Consider the following 18,889-nt stretch of genomic DNA (forward strand, 5'->3'; position numbering starts at 1 on the left):
AGGGACTAGGCCTAGTGGTTAGAGCAAGGGACTTGGGGTCAGGAGTCATTCCTGGCTTTGACTCACTGTGCGGCCACTTTCCGGCTGTGCCCTAGTCCGCCCCACTGTGGCGTGGGACAGGGCCCATTGCAGGGGCAGCTGGGTTTGTCGGTCACTGGTGGGAGCAAAGGGCTCCATGAAGCCCTAGGGCAGTTGCAGCATTGCCATTCCTTCAGCTGCTTCGTGGGGGGCCCTGCAGACGGTGAGCTGGGCCCGAGGGCAGTGACTTCGCCTCCCCACCCCACCATGGGCAGGCCACAGCCTGATTCACTCCAGGCCTGGCTGGGCCGGGTTTCCTTCGTCGCAAGGAGCTGAGGGGAGCAGCCCTTTGAAAGGGGCACTGGGGGAAGGGTGACCTTTCCCCTGTGAGATACCCCTCCCCAAGGGGTGTCAGCTTTCACGACCCCCAGCTCCGGTGACCCTGTCGACCAGCGCGTGGCCAAGGGGTGCCCTCTCCAAGGTGGCACTGCAGCAGCTGCCGGGCAGCGGGAACCCGCACAGCAGAACTGCTGTCAGGGAGGCTAGAAGGACGCTCAGAGGCATGAGCATCACATGGCCACCGAGTGCCCCTTAGGGCTCCCCGGGGACCCAGGCTGGTCCCTGAAAGCTCAGCAAGCTGGACCTTCCTCCTCTAGGCTGGAACCTGTCACCTGTGTGTCACCTCCCAGCTCCTGTGTGTCTCTGCCCTGTGTCACCCGCTCTCTCGCTCCTTTCCTGTTAAAACGTCCTCTCTTCTTTTGCTCTCTGGCTCGTTTCTCTGTGGGGATGGAGGGGGGGGGGGGAAGCAAGGTGGGTGTCAGACTGTCTCTCTGACCTCCCCTGCCCCCACCCTGAGCCCCACGGTTTGGTCCCAGGGGGTTAAGAGTGAACATTGGACTCATGCACGTCAGAATCAGGGCCCGGGGTGGGGATCCTGCGGCAGAAGGGAGCAGGGGTCAGATCTTGACTCAGACTTGCTGGGAGGCTGAAAGGCACCTTGTAGGCCAGTCGGAGCGGAAGGGAAGCAAGTGGCCCCGGCTCCCACTCTGCCCTGGGGAGCCATCGGGGGGGGGGGGGGCTAGGGCTTGTCTCTTAGGTCCCCTTTGAAAATTCCAGCAGCAAACTGCAGGTCAGGGAGGGAAGGACTCCACCCCTCCTGCCCAGAGCCATTCCTGGCCAGTGCAGCCATCGGGGCCAGGTCACAAGGGCCTGCACGGGCCAAAGGGAGAGCAGCTGCTGCTTTGTAACCAGAGAGTCAGTCATGGCTTAGCTCTGGCTGGGGTTAGGCCAATGCACCCTCTGGGAGCTCCTCCCCAGAGTCACACAGCTGCAGTGGGAGTAGGAAGGGGAGCAGCCCTCATGAAGCCGGAACCGCGTGCAGTGGAGGGAAGTCAAGCACTTCCACTCTCCAAGCCCAGCGAGAGGAGGGGTGCTGCACACGTACCCCCGCAAATCATTTGGACTGATGCTCCAAGGGTGTTCGTTAACATCAGCCTGCGTGAGTCACAAACATCTCCATGGCTATCCAGAAGGGGTTGGGGCCTGGGGACCCTGCCAGGCAGAGAGCTGCCAACTCGCTGCTTCCTTGGTACAAATATAGGGGAGTCCATTTTTTCACATGCCGGCTGGTCCGTCTGCCGGGTGGAGCCCCAGGCCCCTTGGTTGCTCAAGTGCGTCACGGCAGGGGGATCTGGTGAAATTAATTCAGGGAAACCCACAGGGCACTATTCGTACACATCCCCCCCGCCATTCTATACCCTAGTATTGTCCCTCCCCTGCACTGCCCTGCAATCCCCTGCCAGGCGGTCTCTCCTCCCAGCACTAGTGACTGGGGGTGGGCCCTGCACGGTCAGCTAGCATGGGGAAGAATCGCTTTCAAGCCTCTTCGCCTTTTGTTCTCTTTCTTGTGCACTGCAGGGCACCCAGATGATCTTCAATGCGGCCAAGGAGCTGGGGCAGCTGTCCAAACTGAAGGTAAAAGGAATGGGACAGCACCGGTATATTTAATCTCTGGGTGAGGCTGCTCCTCCCCAGAGGTCAATTAGCCAGTTATTGTAATGCTGGAATATAAGCAGTAGCACCTGGAAGTCTCTTTAGCTTGTCAGAGACATCGTTAATATAAAGCAAGAAACCAGGCTAATTAAGGGGAGGGATAGCTCAGTGTTTTGAGCTATTAGCCTGCTAAACCCAGGGTTGAGCTCAATCTTTGAGGGGGTCATTTAGGGATCTGGGGCAAAAATTGGGGATTGGACTAGATGACCTCCTGAGGTCCCTTCCAACCCTGATATTCTATGATCCTATGAAAAGGACCTGGTATAGTAATTGAGAGACATCAGGCACCTGTCACCCCAGCTTGGCAGGGGGGGAGGCAGGCGCACTATCCTGGGAACTGGCATGGTACAGCCCTGGCTCTAACTGAGTAACTTGCTGGTTTCAGGACCACATGGTGCGCGAGGAGGCCAAGAGCCTGACCCCCAAGCAGTGTGCCGTGGTGGAGCTGGCCCTGGACACCATCAAGGTAAATCCGTGCCGTCTCCCCTGCACCTGGTCGGCTGCCTGCCCACCTTTCCCTCCTGCTAAAGGGTGGGATAAATGCAGTCTGTCGAAGCCCCCCTTCTCTGGGAGTGGAGACAGAAGAGGTGTCCGCACCATCCAGCCAGGGAACTGCAGCAGGATTTCCCATCCGCCCACGACAGCACCCTGGCACGAGCGAGAAGCGGAGACCTCCCTGCTGGGATATCCTGGGACTGTGCCCACAGCAGATTGTCCACTATGCTGGCTCCTTGGGTAGCTGTCCAGCCATGCCCACCATTCCCTGAACCCCCACATGGCTCCCTTCTCACCCGGTCTCCTCTGTCTCCCCCTCAGCAATATTTCCATGCTGGAGGAGTGGGGCTGAAGAAGACCTTCCTGGAGAAGAGCCCCGACCTGCAATCGCTGCGCTATGCCCTGTCTCTGTACACGCAGGCCACCGACCTGCTCATCAAAACCTTCGTGCAGACTCAGTCATCTCAGGGTAAGAGACCCCACGGCCCCCTTTGCGCAGACCCCGCCAAGGGCTGCCACAGCCGCTGCGCCCACTTGTTTGACTGGTGTCCTGGGTATGTCCACCTAATGTCCTGGGTGCATCCAGGATGGGGGCACTGGGCCAGCCCAGCGAACCCCACTCGGCGTGCTGGGCATGTCTGTGGGGAGGGCACCTGCTGGGGGTGTATCCTGCTGTTCCTTGGGTAGCAGTGAAACAGGACTCTAACCCCAGTGGGGCATCAGCCCTTCCGCTGCCCTGCCTGGGTGCTGGAGAGTTGGTGGGCAGGGGGCATTGGTGGTGGGGCCCTGGCACTGCTAGGGAAAGGGGCCGAGAGCCCCCAGGCCAGCAGCCTGGCCCCTGTTATAACTGCTACATGCACCTATGGAGCACACGCAGCAGGGGAATCTGGGGTGCATGCAAAGGGATCCTACAGGACGCCCAGGAATAGCAGCTGTGCTGGCTGCGTCCTGCACTCCCGGGCTCCAGGCCCAGGGGAGCCAACAGCCGGGGCATCGCTGGGGCAGGAGGGGGCCTTCCCAAGGTGGCCACTGGTTTTGGTGCCGCAGCTTTTGGAAGCTCAGCCTGGTGCCTGATTGTCAGAGGCACGGAGCCCCCCAGCTCCCTTTGACGTTACAGGCCACCAGCACCCCCAAAAATCAGGCTCCAGGTGCCTCCCTCCGGGTACCCCAACTCACTGGCCACTTCCAAAAATGTTTAAATAAAATTCTCAGCGTGCCCCAGGAGCACTGGGGGATGGACCCCGTGTGCAGGGCCCAGCTTGGAAGGGGTTAACCCTCCACATGCCGCTCCCCACAGGCCACAGCTGCCAGCACTGGTTCCTGCCTCGCATCCAGGCCTGTTCCTCTTCAGGTTAGCACAGGGAGCTCCCCCTGGTCCGGACCACTGCGGGAGGGGAAACCGAGTCAGGGACTCTCCAGACAGCAGAAGGAATTAACCGGTTCAGTGCTGGACGGCGCAGGCAGGCCCTCCAGTGTGTGCGCGTGGGCACCAGCTAGGCACTGCAGGGGTCGGGTGGAGCCCTGGCAGGCATAGTGGGGAGTTTGTCCTGTCTGTGCCTCCAGTCTGGTGGCCGAGCGGGGGGTGCAAAAGAGGCTGTGCTGGGAGATGGTAATGCTGCCCGCTCCCCCTTGGCAAGGGCCATGTACATCCACAGGGCTCTAGTGACTCGGTACTGGTGGTGGACTGTGGGATTCCACTGCTAGTGGGACAGGAGGCCACAGACCCACCCTCCCAATTGGTGCTAATTAGCCCCCAGCCGGCAGTAACAACCTGTATGAAAGCACCAGGGATCCTGGAGTAACAATGCAGCGAAAAAAGCCCCCTCCCAGGCAGTGCGATGCCCACGCCTGCTGGCAAATTCCACAGACTCTAAATCGCTGTTGTCCACGGGGGACCCCAGCTGACGCTGGCCCCAGATTACTCAAACCATCCTCCTGGAAGCATCCGGCTCCCAGCACACCCCCCTTTTCCCCCCCACTGTCTAACACAATGTCGCTGTAACGTCTTGTTTTGGATTCTCTAGCTGAAGCCGGCACCTGTCTGCGAGATCTGATCTCTTTCTCTGTTGTTTTTCCTCCCTATTTTTCAATGTTTCCCTTTGCCTTCCCTTACACGTGCTCTGTCTCTGTGTGTGTGTGTGTCTCTCTCTCTTTCTCTCTCTGTGTCTCTCTCTCTTTCTCGTTTACCTTTTTACTAGTCCATGGTGGAAAAGGTATTAGGTTTACCCTTAGTGAAGAAATTTATCCTGAGAAGGGTACGTCTAACACTTCCGAACCCTGATGCACCCGTCCTGAGCACCCCACCTCCAACCGGCCAGAGCTAGTAACAGTCCCTCCAACCCCGATCGGGGCGCAAAGGCCTGGAGAGCTGGGAGGATGGGGAGGGGGTGTCGTGTGGCTTACGGGGGGCCTGTTCATTCAGGGCTGGGGAATGCTCGCTCTAAAAGCAGCTGGGGATGGGGAGAGAGGAGGTGGTTGTGTCTTTCTTTCCAGCCAGACCCCTAACCTGCCTCGGCCCCACAAATGGGCACTTCTTCCCAATTCCTCTCCCCCCAAGTCATCCCTTCTTGGCCACTGGCTAGACTCCTAGGCCCAGAGGCTCCGAGGCACCTTACTCGATGAGAGTTGGCCTTCAGTCGGCACTTGCCCTATTGAAGTGGGCGGATTTGCTCACTAACTGAGGGCTACACCCAGCCCTGGTGTTTCTCACTGGCTCACTGCTGAGGTGGCCCCAGGGAGGGTCATTAACCATGGGAACGGCCTACCAAGGGATTCACTTGGAGTCTGTACCCCTAGACTGGGGGTCTTTGGCTAAGATCTCTAGCTCAACCACAAGCTATGGGCTGGATGCAGGAATCCGTGGGTAACATTCTAAGGCCTGTGCTCTGATCACAGGGGTCTCTTTGGGCCTGTGAATCTAGGTCACTGGGCGTTGATCCCAGGGACCCAAGGGCTCGGTCTTATTCTGCCTCTGCCAGACCCCCTCTCCCACGGTGCAGGCATTCACAGCACTCACAAGTGGGTGGGAAATGACGGGGAGCCGGCCGAGGTTCCCCCCGCCCCCACGATGAGACGGCTGCAGCAAAGAGCCGAGAGCTCCCTCCCGCCGCTGAGCTGCTGAGCCTCAGCAAAGCAGCTGCCTGCCTCCAAACCTTTGGGGAGCCCAGGGCAGGGTGTGGGAGGTGGAAATCCGAGCCAGCCCAGCCTCGGCCTTTGAACACTGGGCTCCAAAGAGAGCCGAGGGGGCCCAGATGCGGCCAGCGGCTCACCAGCCTCACGGAGACTCTTACTAGCCTTGCTCCGGGTGCAAATAAGTCCTGCCCGCCTTAAGAGTGCATCCGAATGCGGGGGTGGGGCTGCCCCATCCCCTCGCCCCCTTTTCCCCCCCATGCAGCTTGGCCCTGCCACTTGCATTCCAGCCCTCGTGTGTTGGTGCCATTCAGCCTGGTGCAGGGGTCACTGCGTTTTGTGTTTTCCATGCTTGCACTGAGCACAGAGATGATCACTCCTCCCTCCCTCGGTTTATGGACTGAGCGAGTCTCAGCATGTGACTCCGGGGGGATATTGTTTTAGTTTGGTGCAGCTCTGGAGGGAAAAGAAAAAGAGACATGAGTTTAGCCACGCAGGGGCCAAAGGCTATGGATCCAGAGAGTTTCCCCCTCACCCCAGCCCCGCACCCCCTTTGGAGCAGCAGTGGGGCCCGGTCCCATCACCTCCACCTTTGAGATGGAGCTGTATGCACCAGCCACCTCCCGTCCACTACAGTCATTTGAATCCAGCTGCTTCAGTGCGGCAGAACAAACCTCTGCACTACAGGAGCTCTGGTAGCCATTAGCAGTAGTAGGCTGTTATCCTCTACCACACACCCATTTGGCCATTAGGTTACAGGTCCCAGTGCACACACTGGGTATATGGGCAACATGGCTGCATGGGATAGAGGCTGAGACTTTGACCCCTTCCCCAACAATGTGGGGGGCCTTCAGTGCGGACCCCCGCACATGCCCCCTCAAAGGCTGTCTCACTGCTCCCCTCTTTCTGGTGCCCCCTGTCACAGACTCCCTGGGCGATGCTCTGGAACTGCTCACTATGAAGCCGGGCAAGACTCTGGGGAAGTCTCCTCTCTGGGAGCAGCCTGTCTGCAGGACACACAGCTCACACGGCTTCTACCTTCCTGGGTCTGACCTCGGAGCATTCAGCATCCTCTGCCCCTCCGTGCGCTTCCCACAGCGAGTCCGCTCAGGCACCCCAACTTCACAGTCAGATGTGACTCTCAGCCAGCCAGTAAAACAGAGGTTTATTAAACCACAGGAACATGGTCTAAAACAGAGCTTGTAGGTGCAGAGAACAGGACCCCTCAGCTGGGTCCATTTTGGGAGGCAGTGAGCGAGACAACCCCGTCTGCCCTTCACTCCATGTCCCAGCCAGCCCCAAACTGAAACTCTCTCCAGCCCCTCCTCCTCTGGGCTTTGTCCCTTTCCCGGGCCAGGAAGTCACCTGATTCCTTTGTTCTCCAACCCTTTAGTTCTCACCTTGCAGTGGGGAAGAGCCCAGGCCATCAGTTGCCAGGAAAGAGGGTGTCGGCCATTCTCTGTGTCCAGACCCCTGCACACACCTGCCCTCTAGGGCTCTGCAGTGATCATATACCTTACCCCACCCCCTAGATACTTAAGAACTGCACAGGGGAAACTGAGGCACCCCCCACACTATTCAGAAGAAACACTGAGAACAGTCCCACTTCGTCACACCCTCCCCACCGAAAGTCACCAACCTGGGCAAGTCAGTAGAAGCCCAGGCCTAATGCCCCCCTATCCAGCAGTAGCTCACCCTAATCCCTGGTGGGAGGGACCTTTGGGTGTCCTTCCCCATCCCCCGACTCAGAGCCCAGCCATGATTGGCTAAAAGCCGGCTGCTGGGGCTGGCGAGGGACTCCTGCTCTGCGATCCATGGTCTTTGCTCGTCTGACTCAAGCCCTGCACAAGAGGACGTTAGCCTTTCCTTCTCCGGCCGGGGCTGTTTTCCATGATGGTTTGGAAGATTCCGCCCACCCACCGTTTAAATGTCTTACCCCCACCCCCGCCCCCACCCTCAGTTGGACTGAATTGTTCATCATGCACCTGCTCCCATCCTCTCTCCCCTCCCCGTCACCCCCACCTGCATGCAGAGCCCCAGGGAACCCTGTCTGGACTGTGAACCGTCTTGCGGGTCAGGATTTGCCTGTGGGGTAAGGCGGGGTGGGGGGTCAGCCTTCAGGGGGTAGGATAGGGTGGGGGAGCTGGGGGCTGGGCTGGGGAGGTGCTGGTGGGCTCAGGTCACGTGGACTTGTGCGCTGCTAGTCTGTGACTGTGGCATTCTGGCTATCAAGGAGACGCTGCTGCCAGAAATCAGGTGGGCTCTGGGCTGATGGCTCCAAGCAGGTCCCGGTGAAATATGATGGGGGTGGGGGCTCTGTGGAGCCTATAAGACTCTCCCCCCTGCTCCCCACAGCTCAGCAGAGCTGTCAGCGTCTGCCCCAGGCAGGGCACTCTGACTCCGGGGCTGCCTGGGTGTCCTTAGTGGGGCTCGCCCCTGGTTGCTCTCTGGGACAGGAGCCCCCCCCCCCCCCCCCCCCGTGCCCGTGGGCAGCCTCCTCCACTCCTGGGCACCACACAGCAGGTGGGGATGTAGCAGCCTCCCTCGCTGAGCCCAACCTGCCTGCTGCCAAAGTCGAGTCGCTTCCCAGGGACTCATTAGAAAAGAACAAAACGGGTGGTAATTGGCCGTCACTCAGCCTCATGCACGGTCCTGCCCAGAGGCCCAGCCTCTGCCCCCGGATGGACTACAGGGTCTAAAGCCTGGCCGGGCCCGCCCCCAAAGGCATGAGCTGCCACCTGTGAATTATGGCTCAATAACTGAGCAATTTTGTTATTGCAATTAGCTTGGGCCCTGCCGTTCTCTACGGTTCATGGCGAAAAGAGCCATGAATCCCCCCTCCTGGCTCCTGCACGTCATTCCGAATGCATTGGCAGGGTGACGCTTCCTACGTGGGCTGGGCTGTCACAGGCGCAGGGCTGCCTGGGTGTCTGGAGCTGCACAGCAGAGCGGGGACGTGGGGGGGGGGGGGGGTCAGGGCTCCTGGGTTCTAGGCCTGGTTCTGCCACGGCCTTGCTGGGTAGAACTTGGCCATGGCGCGGGCATTAGAGCTGCACCTAAACGTGCAACCCAAAAGCAGCCTCACGTTGTGCTAGGCACGATCCAGGCCCCGGGTTAGCCGGTGACACTCCACAAAGACACGCCGACCATGCGAGGGGAGAGCCCAGCTCCTCAAAGGGGCTGGGAGCTTGGCCCCTCAACCCCTTTGGGGCTGTAGGCCAAAGGGACTCTCGAGGGAGGGTGATGGAGCCAGGCCTAGGACGCTGAGCGCCTGCCTCCCAGCCTAGTCTTAGCCCACTAGGCTGCACTGTTTCTGGGCAGCTGTTTCCTCCTTTACTCAATAGAATCAGAGAATCTCAGGGTTGGAAGGGACCTCAGGAGGTCATCTAGTCCCACCCCCTGCTCAAAGCAGGACCAATCCCCAACTAAATCACCCCACCCAGGGCTTTGTCAAGCCTGATCTTAAAAACTTCCAAGGAAGGAGATCCCCCCCCCCCAGGTAACCCATTTCAGGGCTTCACCACCACAAGAAGGATGTGGATAAATTGGAGAGAGTCCAGCGAAGGGCAACAAAAATGATTAGGGGTCTGGAACACATGACTTATGAGGAGAGGCTGAGGGAGCTGGGATTGTTTAGCCTGCAGAAGAGAAGAATGAGGGGGGATTTGATAGCTGCTTTCAACTACCTGAGAGGTGGTTCCAGAGAGGATGGTTCTAGACTATTCTCAGTGGTGGAAGAGGACAGGACAAGGAGTAATGGTCTCAAGTTGCAGTGGGAGGTTTAGGTTGGATATTAGGAAAAACTTTTTCACTAGGAGGGTGGTGAAACACTGGAATGCGTTGCCTAGGGAGGTGGTGGAATCTCCTTCCTTAGAGGTTTTTAAGGTCAGGCTTGACAAAGCCCTGGCTGGGATGATTTAATTGGGGATCGGTCCTGCTTTGAGCAGGGGGTTGGACTAGATGACCTCCTGAGGTCCCTTCCAACCCTGATATTCTATGATTCTATGATTCCTAATGAAACAGTGTTTCCTAATGTCCAACCTAGACCTTCCCCACTGCAGCTTGAGACCATTGCTCCTTGTTCTGTCATCAATGGGTAGTTGAAGGGTCTAAGGTGTCCGGGTCAGAGTCGAGCTCACTTAAACCAGTACAGAGCCAGTGCTGGCTCTGGAATTGCTCGATTGCCCCGGTGTGGGTGGAACACCAGGCCCATAGTGGGTGTAGTGCATCTCAGGGGACCGCCCTAGGGAAGGGAAAGGAAACACTTTCCATGGGCCAGGGGGCAATGGGACAACCATCATGCTCCTTTCACCGGGGCCCTGCTCAGAGCAAGGGGAAAGCTGCAGCTGGCTCTCCACAGCCCCCGGGCCGTCTCATGCTGGCTCTGGGTGGGAAAGGGAACAGGAAAACGCTGCTGAACATGTCGGGGGGTGGGGGGGACATCCATGAGCAGTTGTCTCCTCTCTGCCTTTGAGGTGCTCAGCCCAAGCTGGTGACCTGATTCCTCCAGCAGGGTGGGCCCAACTTGGCCTGCCGTGTGTGCTTGGCTGGAGGGGGGGCTCACAGCTTGCCTTGCCGTTGCGGCGCAGGATCTGGCGTGGATGACCCAGTCGGGGAGGTGTCGATCCACATAGAGCTCTTCACTCACCCTGGCACCGGGGAACACAAAGTCACCGTCAAAGGTTGGTGCCCGGCATGGGGCGTGCCCAGTGCTCTGAGCACAGGGAGGGAGGCAGGAGGCCAGGGATACCCTCCCGGCTCTTTGGGGACATGCACATGCCTGAACCCCTTCAATAGCCCTACCTGGCTGGCCCAGGATATTGCCCTGCCGCCAGGGTTGTTGGGAGATGGGCAGGAGGGAGTCTCCTGTGGTCACAATGTTTCAGCAATTGAACTTTCGGTTGCCAAAGGCTAGGAGCAGCCAGCACTGCCTGGTCTGGGCTGCACACCTTCCCACCAGCCCTCCCAGTGCCCCCCATCCTCCCCACGGCCCCAAGCTACCAGCTGATGCACCCTTTCCTTTCTCACAGTCGTGGCTGCTAATGACCTCAAGTGGCAAACATCGGGCATCTTCCGGCCCTTCATCGAGGTCAACATCATTGGGCCCCATCTCAGTGACAAGAAGAGGAAATTTGCCACCAAGTCCAAGAACAACAGCTGGGCCCCCAAATACAACGAAAGCTTCCAGTTGTGAGTGGCTTTGACACGGGTTTCAGTTGCCCCCTCCGTCCATCATCTCTTATGAGCGAAGCAGGGCAGGGATTTGCAGTGGAAAATGAACTGCACGTGAGCGGTGGTGATTCAGTGATGTCTGTGCATCTCTCTGAGTCAGCTGATGCACTGGGGGTGGGTGGGGGGGGAAGCTGTTCAAAGTGCCACCTAGGGCTGGTCAAAAATGTTCCCTGTGGGATGATTTTTGATGGAGAATTGGGGTTTTGACTAAATGAAATTTTTCACAAAAAACGGTTGGGGGAGGGATAGCTCAGTGGCTTGAGCATTGGCCTGCTAGACCCAGTGTTGTGAGTTCAATCCTTGAGGGGGCCGTTTAGGAATCTGGGGCAAAAGTTGGGGCAGGGGGTTGGACTAGGTGACCTCCTGAGGTCCCTTCCAACCCTGAGATTCTCCATCTCCCATGATGCACTGTGGCCCGGGGTTCGCATGGCGCACCACCGCCCATGGTACGCCATGGGAGACGGAGTCCAGGCGGGGAGCCACACCTATAGAAGAGAATGGGTGCATGAACTACAGCTCCCATGAGGCACCACGGCTGGGGCTCCCATGAGGCTCTGCTTCCTTGCTCCAAGGAGGGGACCATGGGAGTTGTAGTCCAGCCGGGGAGCCCTGCCTGTAGAGGAAAATAGGAGCGCGAGGCACCTGAACTACAGCTCCCATGAGGCACCTCAGCACCATTTCCAAAGTCGAAAAAAATCGACCTTGCTCCACCATCGCTGGAGTCAGGCTGATCGTGAAACGCCCCCTTCGCTATGAATTGCCAATATTTTCCCCCGGCGATTACTAGTTGCAATGAATGATTCAGCTGACGCTCTCCCGGCTGGTTCCTGGTAAGAGGCGTTTAGCCCTGGGGTGGCAGGACGGTCACTGCATGGCTGGCCGCCTGGGCCCGCGATGGCAGCCGAAGCTCAGCTTCGGCGCCTCCAGCCTCTGGGAACCTCGCCCTGCGGCCAGCAGCGTTTTCCCTTCCCTCGGAGCCAGAGACGGCCACGCTGGGCTGGGGCACCACCCCCACTGCCCAGGCAGCTGCTGTTGTAGCCCAGGGACCCAACAGCTGCCAGGGAGAGACAACCACCGGGGTCCCAGGGCCCTGCCCCTCCTGGGGGCCTGGGGTCCACGTTCCCGCCTGGGTAGGTGACCAGCGCCGCTCTGCAATCCCCCCCGCCCAAGGCTGATTCCTGGGCAGCGACACGCCAGTGCCCAGGTGCACGCAGTGGCTGGCAAGCAGGACCCTGCGGGCGGGGCCGGTGACCGTGTCCGTCCCCTTCCCTCCCGCGCAGCACCCTGAGCAGCGAGACGGGCCCCGAGTGCTACGAGGTGCAGGTGTGCGTCAAGGACTACTGCTTCGCTCGGGAGGACCGCACGGTGGGCATCGCTGTGCTTCAGCTCAAGGACATCGTGCAGCGGAGCAGCTGTGCCTGCTGGCTGCCCCTGGGCCGGCGCATCCACATGGACGACACGGGCCTCACCGTCCTGCGCATCCTCTCTCAGCGCAACAACGACGAGGTGGCCAAGGAGTTCGTCAAGCTCAAGTCGGACACGCGCTCGGCCGAGGAAGGCAGCAGTTAAGGGCCTGAGCAGGTGTAGAACATCCCCAGCACCACCCCCGTCCTGTCCCTTTTCTACAGCATCCTCCAGCCACGTAAAAGCCATACAGGTCGTCCACAGCCCCACACCGGTTAGGGAAGGGAGCCCCCACTCCGGGCAGCCCTTGCCACAAGCAGGCGCCCACTTCCCAGTGCCAGGGATCAAAACAGACACTCTGTGCCCCTCCCTGCATCCCTGGGCTGCAGTTCAAGGGCACTGCCCTGGCTGCTGTGGGGCAGAGAAGATGCAGCTGCCCCAGGGAGCACAAGCTGCCCTCGCTGCTGGCAGGGGTGGACTTATTGCCTCTTCCCAAACCTGTTTCTGTTGCGAAAGATGCTGGGAGAGGCAGAAGCCGAGGCCTGGAGCTGACCGTGCGGCAGGAGCGTTTGAACAAATGTGAGCCACTCAGTATGGCCGCAAGGTTGGCACATCGCTGCCCTCCACTTCCAAGGGAAGCAAGGCTCGATCCCAGCCCTTCCAGCCCCCACACTCGTCCCTGAGCTCCAGGAGAATTACCCTAGCTGGTAGCAGTATAGAGGATATGACACATGATTGAGTAGGTTGATTCCCTCCAGCAGGAGGCAGCATCACATGTCCAAATCGCCCTGTGGTCATGGCAACGTCATTCAGCAATAGCGATGAGCCAGGCAGCAATGGGCACAGGGAGACTGAGCCGGGGCCTTAGTTCCTCCTCCAGGGCTACCTTCCCGGAGCATGGTTGCTAAGGATGCACTCGGGCCAGCATCAGCCTGCTCCGGCTGGCGGCTCTGGGAGTCCGCTGCCCCCCATGCCAGAGCTTGCCACAAGCTGAGTCAGCAATAGCCAAGCCCTGTGCCGTATCCCCCAGGGCCTGTACAGTCCTGGGCAGGTGGCTCAGAGCAGCTTAGTCTGAGGCCAGGCAGCATGGCTGGGGCCGATCTTGTCCACCCAGGCCAGTGGCAGGAGAGTGCTAGCAGGAGAGCGGGGCAGGGGAGAGGGAGATGTGAACCAGGACCACTGACAGGTCCCTTCTACGGGGCCGCACACACGTGGGGTGGCATCATGCTAAGGAACCAGGATCCCAGCTCTACCCTCCCTCCCCGGCAGGCTCGGAGATGGCAGGAGGCCAGTGCCACCGGGAAGAGGCAGGGCCTTGTGCTGTTAGGAAGGGGTCCCGCCCCCAGGTATAAATAGGATCCGGCCATGCAGCCGCAGCACCAGCGTCCCTCCCAGGCAGCGCCTGCGTTGGGACAGGGACGTGCCATCTGCAGCAGCTTTGCAAACACCATCTCCCCCCTCCCCGCAGGCAGCCCTTCCTGGGGGGCTGAAGCAGGGTAGGCTCCCTAGGAGAGGAGGAGCCGCAAAGGGGGGGGATGCCTCAGGGTCAAGGGCCGCTCCTTGCCAGCCTGCGTGGGGGAGCCGGTGAGTAAAGGAAGGCTGGGTGGCGGGCGGTGGAGGTGGGAGGGAGTGAAAACATCGGAGTCGCAGCATGGGTGCAAGTGAGTTGATGCAGCAGGTGGGACAAGGGGAGGCACCCGAGGAGGCTGGGTCACTTTACAGGCTAAAAGGCAAAATATTTCTGCCACAGGGGAGAGTGGCACAGGCCCATGATTCCTGCCTTGGCGGCGTGCTGAGGGCCCGGTGGTAATGGGGTGGGTGCTCCCAGCCGGTAGGCAGCGGGACTCCCACACGGGCCCAGGGTGCTTGAAAAGCAGTGGGGCAAAGAGCGCTGCCCCTGTGCGCATGCGCTGCACGATGGTCCTGGGGGCCCTAAACCTTCCTTTGCCCCCCACCTGGGAGAGCTCCCACCACCCCCGGTCTGGCTGCAGGGGCGAGTGGAGTTCAGCAGCAGGGTCCGGGCTCAGCAGGGCTCCTGCCTGGTCCCCAGCGACGTGCTGCGAGCACAGGGGGAGGTCCGTGGGCTTTATCCATTCCCTGGCACAGCCTGAGCCCAGGTGTGCCAAGAACCCTCCTACCCGCTCTGCCTGGCTGGCCGCGCCTTGGCCCTGTGAGCGTGACTCCCCTCTCCCCAGGAGAGTGCCAACTCCGTCATTTTTCTGCAGGGACCATGCCTCCCTCTTCCATGCCTCGCTGGCCATTGGGCGCCAGCTGGAAACGTAGAGCCCATCTCTTCCCGGCAGCCAGGAACCCGGGTACCTTGCGGGTAGGAGAGAGACCCCATCCCCACCTTCACTGCAGCTTCCAGCCCTTCCCGCCACAGCCGTGGGGCTGTGCCCATGGGCAGCACTGCCTGATTTAGCAGACCCGAGTGCATGGGGCCTATAGGCCAGGGTGGGCTCAGCTGGTCCCTAAAGCCAGAGTCTTTGTCACAGCCCCACCCTGTGGGGCAGCTGGATGGAGTGATGGCCAGCCCCAGTGGAGAGCCCAGGGCGCGCAGTTGAGCCTGGGGGAAGGGGGTGCTCTGCGCACAGATGATTTGAGGCCCCAGACAGAGCCTGCAGCCACCCCGCCCTTGCCACGGAAAGCCGAGAGCCTGGCCCAGCTCCGTGGGCAGCAGCTGCCCAGGAAGGCCGGATCCTGTAGCCAGAACAGCCTCACATCAGGCCAGAGGCAGAGCTCAGTCTCGTACGCTCACTCCCGGCTGCCCCAGTGACTCAGCAGCGCCCAGGCCCTGCTTATGCAGCGAGGGCTCTGGCCAGGTGCAGGAGCCATGCCCCGGCACCCGCTGACGAGGGGCCCGAGAGTCAGGAGGCTTGATTCAGACCAGGCACTGCGGGGCCCATGCAGCGGGGCTAGGCCCAGGGTGGCAGGGGGAGGCCCAACCCTCTGCTCCTTGCGCCCGCACCGGCCTCTCATCCCCATACGGGGCAGGCAACCTCCTACCTCCCCGCAGGCAAAACGGGGGCACAGCAGCCTCCAGGCCCAGGCACCAGCTCCCCCCTCCCTGCCCTGCCCGGTTCCAGCCTTGGCAGCCGGGCGGCTGTGGATTGAGTTGCACCAGGGAGCTGTGCCCAGGGACAGGGGATGGGACAGCCTGGCCCCCACCAACAGCTCTGTAAATATGTAAATAGCTGTAAATACAGATGGTTTTTCCGTGTTCTCTACCCGACTGCAACAGCTCCAAAGGGCTATCACGTCAGACCACGGCAACATGGCACAGGGGATGGAGGTGCAGCCCTTGTAACCCTGTGCCCTGCTCTGCCATGCTCACTTGTCCATGGCAAAGGCACCGCCTGGTCCCAGCCCCCTCCCCTTAGAGAGGAATCCCAAACCCAGGCAGCTGCCCCCAACTGTGTAAACACCCACCAGCCCTACCCCAAAGGAAACCCAGCAGCACCTTGGGAGCCTCCAAGAACAGCGTGGAGCTGCCCCAAGGTCCAGTGCAGGATCCTGGCTCTTCCCCTGGCCAGAAGCGGGTACCTGAGAGGAAGGGGCAAGAACCACTACTCGATGCTGTGGGGTAATCTGCCCCCCACCCCTTCCTGGCCTCTTAATAGCTAGGGAGTTTTAATACCCCCCCAACCTCCATTAATAACTTGCTGCTCTTACTCTCCCTAGCACTGGCTGGTCACTTCTGAGCCAAGAGTGGCTGCCTCTGCTACCCCTAACTCATTTCAAGCCCAGCCCCATGCTGAGCAGAGGGGCTGGCAGCTGGGCCTCCCTGGCTGGACGCACCGGGGGGCTAGCAGAGGTAGGGCTGGTTTCAAGGCTAAAGGCCAAGCTAATTTTGGCACCTAACATCCCTCCTCCCCTCCACAGCTGGACTTAGACATTACGCCTCCAGCTCCCTGGCACTGGTCCGGGACAGCTGGGCCCTCTGCAGTGTTGTATCACGGCCAGGAAGGAGCTCAGGTTTTCCAAGCTGCCAGCCAGTCTCCCGGGGTAGGCGCTGCCAGCAGGGCTCCCGGTGCAGCCTGGGGCTGGCATCGACGTGGGGAGCTTGAGAGAAACTGGGGGAGCTTGACCAAGGTCACAAGCCACGAGAGGCTGATTGGAAATGGCCCCTCTGCCCTGGCACAGACCCCTGAGTGCTTGAATCCCACAGCCAAAGAGATTTAACCTGGCCCAATCCTGCCCCAGCCCGATTGAATCCAGGCCCCAGACGCACCCCTCAGCCCCTTTTAAGATATGTGGGGCACAGGAGGGCAGAGTGCCCACCCCCACCAGCAGAATGCACAGGGCAGACACTGCTTCCCTCTATGCACAGCTGGTTTCTAAAGGTTGGGGTTACCACCACCCAGGGCCCCCAAGCAGTGCCAGGCAGGGCTGTAGTTTGCACAGGCCCATGGCTCAGGCAGGGGGAGCAAGCCCTGGAGCCCCCTTTCACACCTGGGCTTACGTTTTCCCACAGCAAAGCCAGCAAACCAGCTTCAGCTGAGGGGTGCAATGTCCTAGAACTAGCTCCTCTGCAACAGCCCCCCAGAGCGGCCTCAAAGCAGGAGATGCGTTGGGTGTCAGGGGAAACGCAAGCAGCGGGACAGGGACAGGGAGCCTGGGTGGGAGCGGAAAGGGGGCAGCGGGCACAGCCCTGCAGTGGCCGATCCCTTCTAATGCCTAGCACGGCACCCCACGGCGTGATGCAGCCTTGGTCCTGGCAAAGCAATATGAATGCCAGCAGGGCCCTGCTTAGTTGCAAGCCTTCCAGGGTAGCCTCGGCTCCAGGCCTTGCTTGGGCCTTTAAACAGCCAAGCTCCATGGAGCAGCAGGGCTGCAAAGAGCTTCAGGCCCTGGCCCGAAGAGAGCTGGACAAAGCAGCCATTTGCTTCATGGGGTTAGAGGGCAGGGACCCTGGGGGAGCTTGGAAACAAGGAGCTGGCAGGGCTAGGAGTGCACCCGCCCTGTGCTCAGAGGACTGGGGGCTCACTCCTGAGCCCTGTTCCTTAACAGCACAGCCCTGCTGTACCTGTCAGACCATGCAGGCCCCTGCTAGGCACAGGGTACGGCCAGGGCATTAGCAGCCTCTAGCCAGTGTTGAGGTGGGGAGGAGCAGCTTCAGGGATTTGGCTCTACTCCCCCCTTTAAGAAGGGAGGCCCCGGCCCCATAAGGAGTTGAAGGCTCCTTTCCCCACACAATGCAGGGGTAGGGGGCAGTGACCTAGCCCAGTACAGCAGCCTGAGCTCATGCCAAGTAGACAACATGCAAGCAAGGAGAGCCCCCAGGCATGCACGTAGGAACAGAGATTGACAATGGGGTTGCCGTGGCCTGGGGGACCATCTTAAGTGCTGCAGGGAGCTATGCAAAGAAACCCAGCGTGCTGGAGCAGGCAGAGTAGGGGCAGACCCAAGGGGGTGTAGAGCCCCAAGCACTGGGGGTAAATGTCAACCCTGGCTGACGTCAAAGTGGATGTTCTTTCTCCCTGGGAACGTCAACTCTGGTTAGGGATGCTGACCCTGAGCAGCTCCTGTCTCCACCCTCCCGCCTGTAGTCCTACAATGCCCTTTCCCAGACAGGGCGACCAGACCTCAGGCTCTCCCCTTTGCCCTCAACATCCAGTCCTTTTTGTAGTACGTGCCTGGGACCAAAGTGTTAGCTGCTCACACCTGTTTCAGTTCAATGTTTACACCCCTTTTCCAGCTCCTGCAGCGAGCAGCAATGCAGCCTCCTGTCCTGCCACCCAAAGGGCTGCAAAGACAGCAGCCCTGGCCGTTCCCCACCTCTCGCCCCTGCACTGACTGACCTCATCCCTGCCTGCAGCGCGGCGAGCTAGGCCCCCGCTGAGCCCCACGGCTCCCGGAACACAAGACCCGTTGCCTGGGCTCCCTCTCCAAAGCGCCCCTTCGAGAACTTCCGGTCGGCATGTGATTGAAACTCAAACAAAAGTAACTTCTGCTCCTGTAGCACATCTGTCAGCAAGGGCCCGTGTGTCTGTCCATACCTGAACGGGAGCAAACAATGGTAAACATGGATGCATGACAGTGAGATGTTTTGCACTATTTTGACTTTTTTGGGCTCTGTAAAATAATTTTATTATAACTGACATTAAAATGAAAAGCACACCCGGCCGCTGTGTCTGCCTCCCAAACTGTAACCCGCTGAGTACCATGGTATGTGGTGATGAAGTGGGACTGTTCTTAATGTTTCCTCTGAATAGTGTGGGGGTGCCTCAGTTTCCCCTAGGAAGTTCTTAAGTATCTAGTTGGTGGGATAAGGGTGTGTGATCATTGCAGAGCCCTAGAGGGCAGGTGGGTGCAGGGGTCTGGACACAGAGAATGGCCAACACCCTGTTTCCTGGCAACTGATGGCCTGGACCCTTCCCCCCTGCAAGGTGAGAGCTAAAGTGTTGGAGAACAAAGGAACCAGGTGACCTCCTGGCCCGGGGAAAGGGACAAAGCCCAGAGGAGGAGGGGCTAGAGAGAGTTTCAGTTTGGGGCCGGCTGGGGACATGGAGTGAAGGGCAGACGGGATTGTCTGGCTCACTGCCCCCCCAAAATGGAC

The 18,889-nt window shown here is 59.9% G+C and overlaps 1 protein-coding gene across 1 annotated transcript in view; it reads left to right on the forward strand.

Moving 5' to 3' along the window:
• Positions 1–18,455, forward strand: part of UNC13A (unc-13 homolog A) — a 129,395-nt gene extending 110,940 nt beyond the window's left edge. The window contains exons 39-44 of the mRNA XM_075123302.1: positions 1,936–1,992; positions 2,456–2,536; positions 2,887–3,034; positions 10,284–10,376; positions 10,725–10,884; positions 12,207–18,455. Coding sequence (XP_074979403.1) covers positions 1,936–1,992; positions 2,456–2,536; positions 2,887–3,034; positions 10,284–10,376; positions 10,725–10,884; positions 12,207–12,495 — 828 coding nt within the window. The 3' untranslated portion in view covers positions 12,496–18,455. The remainder of the gene's footprint in view (positions 1–1,935; positions 1,993–2,455; positions 2,537–2,886; positions 3,035–10,283; positions 10,377–10,724; positions 10,885–12,206) is intronic.
• Positions 18,456–18,889: the final 434 nt, after the last annotated feature.

This window comes from Caretta caretta, chromosome 25, assembly GCF_965140235.1.
Source record: "Caretta caretta isolate rCarCar2 chromosome 25, rCarCar1.hap1, whole genome shotgun sequence".
Lineage (NCBI taxonomy): Eukaryota > Metazoa > Chordata > Testudines > Cheloniidae > Caretta > Caretta caretta.